Source organism: Schistocerca gregaria, chromosome 7 (genome assembly GCF_023897955.1).
Source record: "Schistocerca gregaria isolate iqSchGreg1 chromosome 7, iqSchGreg1.2, whole genome shotgun sequence".
Lineage (NCBI taxonomy): Eukaryota > Metazoa > Arthropoda > Insecta > Orthoptera > Acrididae > Schistocerca > Schistocerca gregaria.
Window position 1 is genome coordinate 62,985,014 of NC_064926.1, and position 14,755 is coordinate 62,999,768.

Consider the following 14,755-nt stretch of genomic DNA (forward strand, 5'->3'; position numbering starts at 1 on the left):
TCCATAACCTCCAATATTGCAGAAGTTGTGTACGGTATTAGTTAATCAAATTGGGGTCCACTACTCTTGTTCAACATCTCTCACAGAACTATAGAATTTTCTTTGAGGAAAAGTGTCCATTATCCGCAATTCATACACAATGTTTCACAGGTGGGCTCATCTTCACATGTAGGTAGGTGGTCTTTTTCTGTATTTTAACAATACACAACATGTGACATTGCCGATGGTTTTGTGCTCAATGGGCCTTGATGGTGCCATGAGATGTCTGCTGTCAGAGGGGCCAGAGGAGTGGGCGAACAGTACGAGAAAGTATATTTTGCCCATGTGCAACACATTAGTGCAGTCCAATCACAGAGCATCAGCTGTCTGACCTGTATTACTAAATGGTAACCATCATCCATTCCCCTTGCAGGTTGCCTATCTAATGGCTTCCAGGGGCAAAAAATATGATTTTCAGTATTTCATATAATCACTGACCAAATGTAAAACTTGAAAGTGCTGTTATAATCTACTCATTAAGTGGTACAGTCTTATATATTAAAGGTTTCACAATAAGTATTAAAGTTAAGAACTGCATATATGTCTTGTGGCAGAGTTAACTCACAGCACGCACATTACCCAGATTATATTCATCAATTATCTGAGAATGGGAGCACTTTCACAAACTTTACACATAATTTCTCACCTTTTCAATACTTTTTATCACTGACTTCCCCCACAAAACAGTAAAGGGAAAAAGTTTATCCCTTACATTTTTGCTGTTCAAGCAGTAAAACTGCCCCATTCTGCTCAGATTGGATTCATACCCACAACTGTCGCCACAACACCTATGTGAACATGCTTTGTTCCATGCACCTGTTGCCTTGCATATAGTTTCAGTTCACCTTCTCATTATTTTGAACAAAGCTTCATAGTGTTGCTTCACCTTTCGTCATCTCGTTCAGCATCTCACAGACCTGGTACTATCTTTTCAGCATGGTAGAAACTATTCATACACCATCTGCATAGCACAGTACCAGTGTTAGTTTGGTTTAAGTAACTTTGTGTTTGGTTATATCATTGCTATTAACTTTTTATTAAAGTCTTTATCAATATACCCTGTTTGTATTTATCTCGGGCCTCCAGCTGCAACATATTGTCATTGTGTCCAGATGACGATATGTTCCTGCTGGAGACCTAAATATAACCAATTATTACACTGGAAAGTTTACAGAGTCACAATATAGCTTGTGTTTCTTACAATGGTCATTTAGAAGGTAATTGTTTCTTTAAATATATTTGGTCAGTTGAGAGTTCATTTACCATCAGCTGTATTGGATATTACTCATCAGTGACATATGAAAATTTATGCCAGACTGGACCTCGAACCCAGATTTCCTGCTCATTGTGAGTGCTCACCTTACCATGTAAGCTATCCGAATAAGCCTCCTGGACTGACCCAAACTTCCATATGTCACGTTATTAACCTCCTTATGTCACAGTCTAATCTACTCATTCTGATGTGGGAACACAAATGCTGAAATGATGCGAGCACTAAGGAATGAAGAGCAGACTAGAGTATTAAATAATAGTGACGTCACATATAGAAGTTTGGATCGATCCAGGAAGCGTGCTTGGGTAACCTAAGTGGTAAAGTAGCAGCTCGTGATAAATGGAAATCTGGGCCTGCGTCCCAGTCTGGCACCAATATTCACGTGTCACTGATGGGTAGTATCACATACCCACCACAGCTGAAGCTAAAAGATTTGTAGTCCACCAAATATACACCGACAGAAAAAATAAAAAAAAATTAGTACAACTGGAAAGACAATGTCGATTTTGATACAATGATGGCATATGCCACGTGGAAGATAGGAGATTTACTGATAATGGTTTCAGTGTCATCCAACAACAGATAGTGTAGTGGCACAGCTACCAGAGTAACCTCTATATATACCCTTTAATAGGGAATGCCTACAGCCAGTGTGGTGAAAACATGTGAAGATAGCAGGCAACCATGCTATGGGGACACACTCTTGCTTCCTATAGAAAACTGATCAATACTACAAGGGATCAAACTGTGGTCTTCTGAGTGGCGAAATGCGGCTTTTAGAAAAAGCCACACACGTTGGACATGCTGCATCAGTTGTGCAAAGATGCTGGTATCAGTGGTCATGTGAACAGAGTCACACCTGTAGGCAAGATTCACGACATCCACACATCACAGACATCAGTCAGGATCATTGTACTGTAAGGGTAGCAGTGGCAGATCATACAGCACAGATAAGAGGGCTTGTGCGCTCAGATGTGTCAACACGGACTGTTGCGAACCATTTCTTCGCAGTGGGACCACGTTCGTGCAGACGACTAGCCTGTCTTCCACTCGCACCACAGCATCGACATGCAAGGCTTGAGTGGCGCCAACAGACGATCACTTGAAATGGCGTGCCGTGGTCTCCAGAACATTATGCCTGATGGTCGTTTGTGCACACAAGGTAGACTGAGTGAGCGCTATCCCTTAGAGTGCATTTATTCAAGACTCAATGGCCTCTCCCCAGTCTGGGGCGCGATAAGCTACAACTCTCATTCATCTCTGGCATTTCTTGGGCGGACACTAACCAGTAATCAGTATGTGCAGCATGTTGTCAGACCCATTCTTGCAATGGGAAGGAGAGTGTTGTTGCAACAGGACAATGCTCGCCCACACACTGTCCGTAAAATTCTACGTGCTCTGCAAGATGTGAATCAACTGTCCTGGCCAGCACGATCTTCGGACTTGCCTCCAACCGAGCACGTGAGAGATATGGTGGGACAAGAAGTGAACCGTGCAGCTCTTCAACCAACAACTCTTACAAAACTACGTGGATATGTACGTTGAGCAGGCATTGCATATAGTACCCCAGGAAAGTATTCGATGTTTCTACGAGCAACTGGATACCACAGTCAGAACCTACATTGCCACCCATGGAGGCTGTACCACGTATTAACATGGGTGTTTCAGGATGCATCGATATCTGGTGCTTCAGAACTGCTTCTACTACTGATCTGTCAATAATCATTTCATGTACTCCATACGCAGTGTTGCAACAATAAATCTTGAGTGAACTGAGAACCTCTAAAAAGGTGAACTATTGTTTCCACCAGCGTATTTTTAGAAATATTTCGTGGCTACACGATTGGCAAGTAAAATATGTAACAAGTAATGTCTCCTTTCTTTTTATTTTTATTTTACAGGAAACGTAAATGCCATACATACAGGATAACTGGTATACATTCACGATTAATTTGTCACTTATTAATATAATCAGCATTTTGTTAAGTTCTTTTAAACCTTGAAACAAGAGCATGTAGACTGAAGTGACAGAAGTCATGGGATAGTGAAATGGATGTATACACATGGAGTTAGTATCGCGTACAAGGTATGAAAGGGCAGTGTATTGACGGATCTATCATTTGTACTTGGGAGATTCATGAGAAAGGGTATCCGACCTGATTACGGCCACACAACGAGAATTAACACACTTTCAACACAGAGTGGTAGTTGGAGCTAGACACGTGGAACATTGCATTTCGGAAATCAATTGCGAATTTCGACCCACAGATGTGAGAATGTACCAAAGGATACCAAATTTCTGCATTAAGTCTCACCACGAACGACGCAGTGGCCGACGACCTTCACTGATCGACCGAGAGCAGCAGCGTTTGCGTAAAGTTGTCAGTGCTAAGAGACAACACTGCGTGAAATAATAGCAGAAATGAATGTGGGACGCATGATGAACGTATCCGTTAGTAAAGAGCGGCGAAATTCGGCGTTAATGGGATTTGGCGGCAAACGACCGACGCGAGTGCCTTTGCCAACAGCCTTTCCTCGGCTCGTGACCATATCGTTTCGACCCTCGACGACTGGAAAACTGTGGTCTGGTCAGCTGAGTCTCGATTTCAGTTGGTAACGCTGATGGTAGGGATCGAGTGTGGCGCAGATCCCACAAAGCCATGAACCAAGATTGTCTAAAGGCACTGTGCAAGCTGTTGGTGGCTCCTTAATGGTGTGGGCTGTCTTTACGTGGAATGCACTGGATTTTCTGGTCCAAGTGAACCAGACTGCGTGTACGCAAGATTTGGAGGACCAGGTTCTACACGATGTTGAGACGAATCCTAATACATGTTCTAAATCTGGTGTACGCACAGTTCGGTACCTCCCTGCATGTTCGTCCGTCTGGAAGCACCCACGATCACACCAACGCCCAAAGAGGGCTTGAAATGTTGTGCAATGTGGCTGGTGTCTTTCATGATACGTGTTTTGCTGTAGTCGTGCTGCCTCTCGACCGTTTCCATCTGCTTGGCCGTTCAAAAGCGCCATCTCGGCTTGTTCCCGACACGAATACCGGACCATTCTGCTGCTTACAGTAGACCGCGTCAGTCACACAGCCTGCAACACGGAGTCAGACGAACTGTCATTCATCAGCGCCATCTACCGTGGCAGTGAAGCATTTCCGGACACGTGTTCATAAGACCTTTTCCCTCCATTTCCAGTCAGCAACCCATTGAGCCAGATCGCTGGTCGATCATCAGCGACCGGCTTGTTATCTTTGGCGCGTCCCCGGGCAAGAGCATCTTTGCATTTACGGCTGATGCGCGCGGGGCGGCCTGTGAGACTGGCGGAGTGGTGACACGGGCGTAAGCAAATGTGTGATGTCTGTTACGCTGGGGCTGTTTGCTAATCGTGAAACTCCTGCTGCGGTTACTGGTTGCCTGGAAGGCATTTCGTATGAACTGTGCCAAGCCTCGCAGTGAGAGGGGAGTCCGGAGCGCGTCTTGGCCTAGATGTTTGCACAGATTGCGCTGCCTGTGTGAGAAGCACGGCGTGGGCTTGTTGGTTGCTTCGTCCTTCTGGCAGCCACCGCAAGCGGATGTTCGGCCGAAGTGTCTACCGTTTGTGGTGAGCATAGTGTGAACAAGTTCTCGTAGGATGTGCTTCCAGCCTGACTCTTAGCCTGTGTTATTTGTGGGTGCCGACCTCTCGTTTGTAACTGCTTCCGGATGTCCTGTAAGATTTCACAGCAAAACTGTGTTTTTGTGGCATTCTGTGTTTCTGGCTAAGCCTCCGCCAAGAAGGGGAAAGATTTGTGCCTCAACTGAAAGGGGGGGGGGGGAGGGTTCGATTGGACATCTTTTGGAATTCCTTAATGCTGTAATTTAAACACACAAAAAATTGTTCTTTCAGAATAAGCGCCTGTTTCTTTGCAACACTGCAGTTCAAACAATAGTGGCGTAATGTTAAAGAGTATTTGTTATTCGTCAAATCAAGTGTATTTAATGTCTTGCAGTTTTCTGGGGCACGCAGCTGTGTTATTGAACTCATTTTGAAGTGTTCTGTCGGGTGAATGACTGCTCCCCACTTCAGTGTATTCTTTTGAGTAGTATTGTAAGGTTTTTTGGATATTTGTCAGTGCGGTGTATTGATTCAGTTTTGTTTTTCTCTTTGTTTTGAATTACGAAGAATTATTTAGTTTATTTGGTTATTGGCACTAAATCAGCTGATATTGAAATTCCTGTTTTATGTCAGATTCAAATGTAACTTCATTTATGTTATTTGAAATAAATGTGTTGTATTGACCTTAATGAATTATGTGCAATCGAAGTAACGCACCCAGTCCTTCGTTAGTGCTTAACAGTGGCGTGTGGTTCGGGTTGTGAGCCCCATGCTTGGACCACCCATACCAGTGGTTTTGTCGGTTTTATTAACGTTCACCGTGAATATCTATTTAACATTAGTAAAGCCAATTACCATCGTTTTTAACACAAACAGTAACTGTCTTTACAGAGACCAAAAATATTCAGGAAGTGAACTGAAGGACGCAAATTTGTGTCGCGATCAGCAGCTGCAGTTTAATTTAATGCAGAATTAACAAGTTTTGGTGAAAGTACATAGCACTTGTTACATTGTTTCTGAATTCACATATACAACACTTCGCCACCTGTCGAGAGCAATCGTTAACAGGAAATAGTAGGCACGAAGTGTCCCAAGTGCCGATGTTTCACGATCAGTACTAGGGAAAAGTCCGGCACATTTCCGTAATAGAGTCTGTAGCTCGTGGTCAAGTGGCTAGCATTGCTGCCTCTGGATCGCGGGGTCCCAGGTTCGATTCCCGGCCGGGTTGGGGATTTTCTCTGACTGGGGACTGGGTGTTTGTGTTGTTGTCATCATCATCATCATCATCATCATCATCATCATCATCATCATCATCATCATCATCATCATCATCATCATCATCATCATCATCATCATCATCATCATCATCATCAAAATCGTCCACCCCCAGTAGCTGAGTGGTCAGCGCGACAGACTGTCAATCCAAAGGGCCCGGGTTCGATTCCCGGCTAGGTTGGAGATTTTTCTCCTCAGGGACGGTGTGTTGTGTTGTCCTAATCATCATCATTTCATCCCCATCGACGCGCAAGTCGCCTAAGTGGCGTAAAATCGAAAGACTTACACCAGGCGAACGGTCTACCCGACGAGAGGCCCTCGTCACACGACATTTCATTTTTTTCACCGCCACCAGCACCCATGACAGTGAACAGATTGGACTGTGTACAAAAAATTGGACTTTGAAAAAATTGGGGCTATGTATGGGCGCTTGTGACCGTGCAGTCGAACGCCCCACAGATCAAACATCACCACCATCGTTATTCGCAATCGAGCTGCAGACAGAAAGTCAACACTCAGGCGTCTTTAGAACAGAAAAGAAAAAATTGTAATACACTCCTGGAAATTGAAATAAGAACACCGTGAATTCATTGTCCCAGGAAGGGAAACTTTATTGACACATTCCTGGGGTCAGATACATCACATGATCACACTGACAGAACCACAGGCACATAGACACAGGCAACAAAGCATGCACAATGTCGGCACTAGTACAGTGTATATCCACCTTTCGCAGCAATGCAGGCTGCTATTCTCCCATGGAGACGATCGTAGAAATGCTGGATGTAGTCCTGTTGAACGCCTTGCCATGCCATTTCCACCTGGCGCCTCAGTTGGACCAGCGTTCGTGCTGGACGTGCAGACCGCGAGAGACGACGCTTCATCCAGTCCTAAACATGCTCAATGGGGGACAGATCCGGAGATCTTGCTGGCCAGGGTAGTTGACTTACACCTTCTAGAGCACGTTGGGTAGCACGGGATACATGCGGACGTGCATTGTCCTGTTGGAACAGCAAGTTCCCTTGCCGGTCTAGGAATGGTAGAACGATGGGTTCGATGACGGTTTGGATGTACCGTGCACTATTCAGTGTCCCCTCGACCATCACCAGAGCTGTGCGGCCAGTGTAGGAGATCGCTCCCCACACCATGATGCCTGGTGTTGGCCCTGTGTGCCTCGGTCGTATGCAGTCCTGATTGTGGCGCTCACCTGCACGGCGCCAAAGACGCATACGACCATCATTGGCACCAAGGCAGAAGCGACTCTCATCGCTGAAGACGACACGTCTCCATTCGTGCCTCCATTCACGCCTGTCGCGACACCACTGGAGGCGGGCTGCACGATGTTGGGGCGTGAGCGGAAGACGGCCTAACGGTGTGCGGGACCGTAGCCCAGCTTCATGGAGACGGTTGCGAATGGTCCTCGCCGATACCCCAGGAGCAACAGTGTCCCTAATTTGCTGGGAAGTGGTGGTGCGGTCCCCTACGGCACTGCGTAGGATCCTACGGTCTTGGCGTGCATCCGTGCGTCGCTGCGGTCCGGTCCCAGGTCGACGGGCACATGCACCTTCCGCCGACCACTGGCGACAACAATGATGTACTGTGGAGACCTCACGCCCCACGTGTTGAGCAATTCGGCGGTACGTCCGCCCGGCCTCCCGCATGCCCACTATACGCCCTCGCTCAAAGTCCGTCAACTGCACATACGGTTCACGTCCACGCTGTCGCGGCATGCTACCAATGTTAAAGACTGCGATGGAGCTCCGTATGCCACGGCAAACTGGCTGACACTGACGGCGGCGGTGCACAAATGCTGCGCAGCTAGCGCCATTCGACGGCCAACACCGCGGTTCCTGGTGTGTCCGCTGTGCCGTGCGTGTGATCATTGCTTGTACAGCCCTCTCGCAGTGTCCGGAGCAAGTATGGTGGGTCTGACACACCGGTGTCAATGTGTTCTTTTTCCATTTCCAGGAGTGTAATTAATTGTAAGTATAATCGTTTATTTAAAATTAACGAAATATCGGCGTGTCCATAATCGATTAGCAGAATAATTGCAAGTAATGGACTAACGTGGCGCGGTGTGCGGCCCACCTGGCCAGCTTCCGCCCCCACGGTCGGGGGCTCGCCGCTGCGGGCCTTCGCCGGCAGTTGTCGTGGGGCGACCGGGGGCGGCTGCGCCTCCACCTCCGCCCCCGCCTGCGCGCCGTCCACCGCCTTCATGGCGCCCACTGACGTCACCACGCTCGGGGGAGCCAGGTTGACTGCAGCATCACCACCTGCACAGCGAAGCAACTCAAACTTTAGTCGAGCAGAACGTTCTATAAATATTTAGAAATGAACGGAGCTATCTATTATCTTGTATGAGCAACTGAAACCAAGACATTGTTTCACTTCATGTTTTGAGAAATCGTTCATTTCCCTATGCATGTACAAACGTAAGTGAACATAATATTTGCTAACTAGAAAATGATTCAAATGGCTCTGAGCTCTATGAGACTTAACATCTGAGGTCATCAGTCCCCTAGAAGTTAGAACTACTTCAACCTATCTAGCCTAAGGTCATAACACACATCCATGTCCGAGGCAGGATTCGAACCTGTGACCGTAGCAGTCGCTCTGTTCCGGAATGAAGCACCTAGAACCACGGCCACTGTTTACTAAAACCAAATTCATCGCACATTATGCTCAACTTGTCTAGGAATACCTCAGACATTATCTTCAACTTGTTGAGCGATTATGAGCACAGAAAATTAATTAGCTACAATTTACTACTAGTGCACTTCACACTTTGGATGGTGGATGATGATAACCGCGGCGCAAACACGGAATTTTGAATATGAAATACACATTGCAACTGACAGTACTTTTGATTTTACAACATATCGAAAGCAATGGAGACCGATTATAGCAGAACTGGCACAGGTAAATTATTGTTTACCTTTCGCTGAACACTCGTTCTAACTTAGTACGACTTTATCTTTATTTGTAGCATCTTGAAGGCACGGGATGTAACTACATAAAAGGCCAGAAATAAGCGAGTTGATTGCAATGAACAGAAATGGGAAAAAGACACACTTTCCTGTACTTGGTGGAGTTCTTGAGTGTTCATTCGAGTCTTTTTAGTTCTGGGGATCCCCTCAAGTTCTCCGTTTTGCCCATCTGTACTTAGGATTAGCATTATGCTGAAACGCCTGGGTAAGACATCGGTAAAAAATAATAGTAGATGCACAGAACCAAGGGCGTACCCAGTATCTGAACTAGGGGGGGGGGGGGGAGCAGGTAATACTAGTCTCAGGAAACAAGGACTCGAGACGACATACAGCACTTCTTATTGAATAAAACAGCAAGCCAGTGAAAAACTGCTTTTATTAAACATTTAAAATACAAGAAAGCACTTGTAAAATCCAGGAATTGTGCAGCATGTCTTATTAAATAAAACAGTAAACTAGTAAAAAACTGCGAATATCTTCGGGGGGGGGGGGGGGGGGGGGGCAGCTGCTGTACTGAGTCTCGTCAGTCGTCTGTCACCTGTGGCCATTACCATTTTTCCATTTACACGAAAGCGCCCCAAAACTGCATGTCTTGTGTAAGCTGTTGACAGTGAGGTTATGATAGATGATCTTTTACTTTAAAAAAAAATGGTGACAATGTAGAAACAAGCAATAATAATACAGTTTATTTTTTATCAAAACGTAATTCATATTTGATACACTTCACAAAGGCCACATGGTAAATTCTCCACACTCCTGAAACTGTTGTCCAAACACGAAAAATACTGATGGAAAAAATTGCAACATAGACAAATAATTAATGTTGAGTAGTGAAATTTTGGGAATACATTTGTGTAGGTAACATATGTACGTGATTAACATTGTAAGATCACAGGTAAACATACGCGCGAGATAAGTCATTGCAAATGAGAAATGCTGGTACAGTAATAACCGCGAGAATGTTGACTGTAGAACATGCATACATTCTGTTGTAGGGGTCTACAGGTGTCGGATGTTTGTGTGTGGGATGGAGTTCCATGCCTTTTGTACTTGGTCGCTCAATATGGGGACGTTTAATGCTGTTTGCCGATGACGCTGGAGTTGTCGTCCGGTGATACCTCGTTTGTGCTCGATTGGAGACAGGTCAGGTGTTCGAGCAGGAGAGCATAATGGGTTACTTCAACGGTATCTGGGCGAGCCGTTATCCAGCCTCCTGTAATGTTATTCATGAATGGCAGCACAATCGGTCGAACCACCAGATTGCCGAATAAATTTGAAGAGTCTGTGGGCTAACCACGAGAGTGCTCCTGCTGTCATACGAAGTCGCACCTCACAGCATCACTCCAGGTGTAGATCCGGCGTGTCTAGCACGCCGACAGGTTGGTTGCAGGCGCTCAGATAGCCTCCTCCAAACCATCACACGGCCATCACTGTCACTGGGGCAGAACCAACTTTCTCCATAAAGCACAACAGTCATCACCGTCCCCTCCAATGAGCTCTCGTTTCACACCACTGAGTCGCAAATGGAGGTGGTTTGGAGTCAGTTGAATACACACTACAGGGCGGGAGCTGTACTTTAAGTAACCGATTTATAACAGTTTGTTGTTTCACTGTGACGCAAACTGCTGCTCAAATTGCTGCTGCAGGTGCAGTACGATGCGTCAGAGCCATATACCGAATATGATGGTCTTCCCTCTTGGTAGTGTCACGTGGCTGTCCAGAGCGCGGTCTCCTTGCGACTGTATATTCTCGTGACCCCCTGTGCCAGCGTTTATATACAGTGGGTTTCTGCCATCTTGCAGAAGGAACATCCAGCTTCTCGTAGCCCTCTTATACCTCGTACAAACTGACTGAGGTGTTGATAAGAGCGTCTTTATCGCCTCAAAAGCATTCTTGACTAACATCAACTCACCACACCCAGTCTCAAAGGTAACTAGCGTTGACGACCGTTACAGTGTGTATTTGAAGTTAACCTGATTTGCATCCTCGTGCCGCTACTGGCGCCACTCTTACACAAGTGGCGCGAAATGTTAACAGACATCACCTTTCAGCTGTAGAAACATGCCTACCACCTTTGGTTTATGTCGCACAACTACTTGGTGCTGCAAGTCTTTTCCGTCAGTGCATGTATGGGAATGGACGTATGTCGTACTGGCCATCACTCCCGTCTCTCTCTGACCATCTCTCCCTCACCCTTTTCTGTCACCTTCTTCCCCCCTCTGTTATTCTCCTCCTCCTCCTGCCTCTGTCCATCCCCCCTCCCCCCCCCCCTTCGCCTCTTCTACCCATCTCCTCTTCCCCCTCTCTCTGACTTTGAGCCTCGTCGATTGTTGTTGCAAGGAAAACCGTGATTGGGAATCTGAGTCGCTTAAAATGAATTGGTAAATTGGTTGGGATCATTGGTATATGGGGTATAAGAGAGACATAACAAGCTTCAGTGACAGTATTTCGCATGGTTTTAATCTACAAATGGGTAGTATTACAAAAGTTCGGACTTTTCAGATTCCATAGCAGTATTCTAACCATGAGCTGATAAGCAATACACACCCCTTCCCTGTTTTTTGTTAAAACGACTCTGAGGAATAAAACGAAACAGCATATTGTTGTGTTTAAAACTGTATGTCAGGAGGAAGAATATTTAGACACGGGAAACAATTTGTCTAATGATTTAAATACTCTGATATTGTAGTTAAAACTAGCTGCGAGAAAGAAAACTGAACTGCCCATTTTCACAGCACAGCATTTTCTTTCTCTCAGTCAGTTTTAAAAGAAAACCTGCACATTGTTTCGCCGTCTAGATATTCTTTCTCCCGACATAAAATTTTAAGCAAACACAACAATGTAATTTTTAACAAACACTGCTGTTTCGTTTTGTTATTCAGAGTCGATTTGAACAAAAAGGAGAGGTGTATGTATGGCTTATCAGAGTTTGGTTAGAATACAACTATGGAATCTGAAAGTCCGAAAGTTTGTAATCCATTCGTTGCAGATTAAAAACCATGCGAAATACTGTCATTGAAGCTTCTATCCTTACAGTGCCAGCAGTTGGATATATCTCTCTTATACCCCACACACCAATGGTCCCAACCGATTTATCAATTCATTTTAAGCGACTCAGTTTCTCAATCAAGGCTTCCTTTGCAAAAACAATAAACAAGGCTCAAACTCAGAGAGAGGACGAAGAGGAAATGAGTAGGGTTGGGGGAGGGGGGGGGTGGACAGAGATGATGCAGGAGGGGAGGAGAATAGCGGAGAGAGGGAGAAAGTGATAGACTGCCTATCTGAATGTTGGCCTGACTATTATGATGTAATCCGAAGTAAACCGATGAACTTTTTGTGGTTTTTGCTACCAATGTTTGCCTACAATGTTTTACATACTCGTACATTAATATATTTTTATAAATTTAAAATGTATGGCCATCCAACTATATTGGAGTAGGTTGTTGTTGTTGTTGTGGTCTTCAGTCCTGAGACTGGTTTGATGCAGATCTCCATGCTAATCTATACTCTCCAAGCTCCTTCATCTCCCAGTACCTACTGCAACCTAAATCCTTCTGAATCAGCTTACTGTATTCATCTCTTGGTCTCCCTCTACGATTTCTACCCTCCACGCTGTCCTCCAATGCTAAATTTGTGATCCCGTGATGCCTCAGAACATCTCCTATCAACCGATCCCTTCGTCTAGTCAAGTTGTACCACAAATTTCTCTTCTCCCCAATTCTATTCAATACCTCCTCATTAGTTATGTTATCTACCCATCTAATCTTCAGCATTCTTCTCTGTAGCACCACATTTCAAAAGCTTCTATTCTCCTCTTCTCCAAACTATTTTACGTCCACCTTTCACTTCCATACATGGCTACACTCCATACAAATACTTTCAGAAACGACTTCCTGACACTTAAATCTATGCTCGATGTTAAGAAATTTCTCTTCTTCAGAAAAGCTTTCCTATCCATTGCCAGTCTACATTTTATATCCTCTCTACTTCGATAATCATCAGTTATTTTGCTCCCCAATAGCAAAACTACTTTACTGCTTTAAGTGTCTCATTTCCTAATCTAATTCCCTCAGTATCACCCGGCTTAATTCGACTACATTTCATTATCCTCGTTTTGCTTTTGTTGATGTTCATCTTATATACTCCTCTCAAGACACTGTCCATTCCGTTCAACTGATCTTCCAAGTCCTTTGCTGTCTCTTATAGAATTACAATGTCATCGGCAAACCTTAAGTTTTTATTTCTTCTCCATGGATTTTAATACCTACTCCGAATTTCTCTTTTGTTTCCTTTACTGCTTGCTCAATGTACAGATTCAATAACATAGGGTAGAGACTACAACCCTGTCTCCCTCCTTCCCTAACCACTGCTTCCCTTTCGTGTTCGTCGACTCTTAAAACTGCCATCTGTACAAATTGAAAATAGCCTTTCGCTCCCTGTATTTTACCCCTGCCACCTTCTGAATTTGAAAGAGAGTATTCCAGTCAAAATTGTCAAAAGCTTGCTCTAAGTCTACAAATGCTAGAAACTTAGGTCTGCTTTTCCTTAATCTTTCTTCTAAGATAAGTCGTAGGGTCAGTATAGCCTCACGTGTTCCAACATTTCTACGGAATCCAAACTGATCTTCCCCGAGGTCGGCTTATACCAGTTTTTCCATTCGGCTGTAAAGAATTCGTGTTAGTATTTTGCAGCTCTGACTTATTAAACTGATAGTCGGTAATTTTCAAATCTGCCAACACCTGCTTTCTTTGGGATTGGAATTATTATATTCTTCTTGAAGTCTGAGGGTATTTCGCCTGTCTCATACATCTTGCTCACCAGATGGTAGAGTTTCGTCAGGACTGGCTCTCTCAAGGCCATCAGTAGTTCTAATAAATGCTGTCTACTCCCGGAGCCTTGTTTCTACTTAGGTCTTTCAGTGCTCTGTCAAACTCTTCACGCAGTATCATATCTCCCATTTCATCTTCATCTACATCCTGTTCCATTCCCATAATATTGTCCTCAAGAACATCGCCCTGTATAGACCCTCTATATACACCTTCCACCTTTCTGCTTTCCCTTCTTTGCTTAGAACTGGGTTTCCATCTGAGCTCTTGATATTCATGCAAGTGGTTCTCTTTTGTTCAAAGGTCTCTTTTAATGTTCCTGTAAGCAGTATCTATATTACCCCTCGTGAGATAAGTCTCTACATCCTTACATTTGTCCTTTAGACATCCCTGCTTAGCCATTTTGCACTTCCTGTCAGTCTCATTTTTGAGACGTTTGTATTCCTTTTTGCCTGCTTCACTTACTGCATTTTTATATTTTCTTCTTTCTTCAATTAAGTTCAATATTTCTTCTGTTACCCAAGGATTTCTAGTAGCCCTCGTCTTTTTACCTACTTGATCCTCTGCTGCCTTCACTACATCCCTCAAAGCTACCCACTCTTCTTCTACTGTATTTCTTTACCCCACTGCTGTCAACTGTTCCCTTATGCTCTCCCTGAAACTCTGTACAACCTCTGGTTTAGTCAGTTTATCCAGGTCCCATCTCCTTAATTTCCCACCTTTTTGCAGTTTCTTCAGTTTTAATCTACAGTTCA

At 44.7% G+C, this 14,755-nt stretch overlaps 1 protein-coding gene across 11 annotated transcripts in view; it reads right to left on the reverse strand.

Moving 5' to 3' along the window:
- Positions 1-14,755, reverse strand: part of LOC126282073 (uncharacterized) — a 431,343-nt gene that overhangs the window by 29,955 nt on the left and 386,633 nt on the right. For 7 of the 11 annotated variants that reach the window (XM_049981527.1, XM_049981528.1, XM_049981529.1 and 4 more), the window contains one exon: positions 8,276-8,460. In XM_049981527.1, coding sequence (XP_049837484.1) covers positions 8,276-8,404 — 129 coding nt within the window. In that variant the 5' untranslated portion in view covers positions 8,405-8,460. Of the gene's footprint in view, positions 1-8,254; positions 8,461-14,755 lie in introns of all 11 variants that reach the window. The other 4 variants (XM_049981521.1, XM_049981518.1, XM_049981519.1 and 1 more) reach the window with 1 other exon arrangement.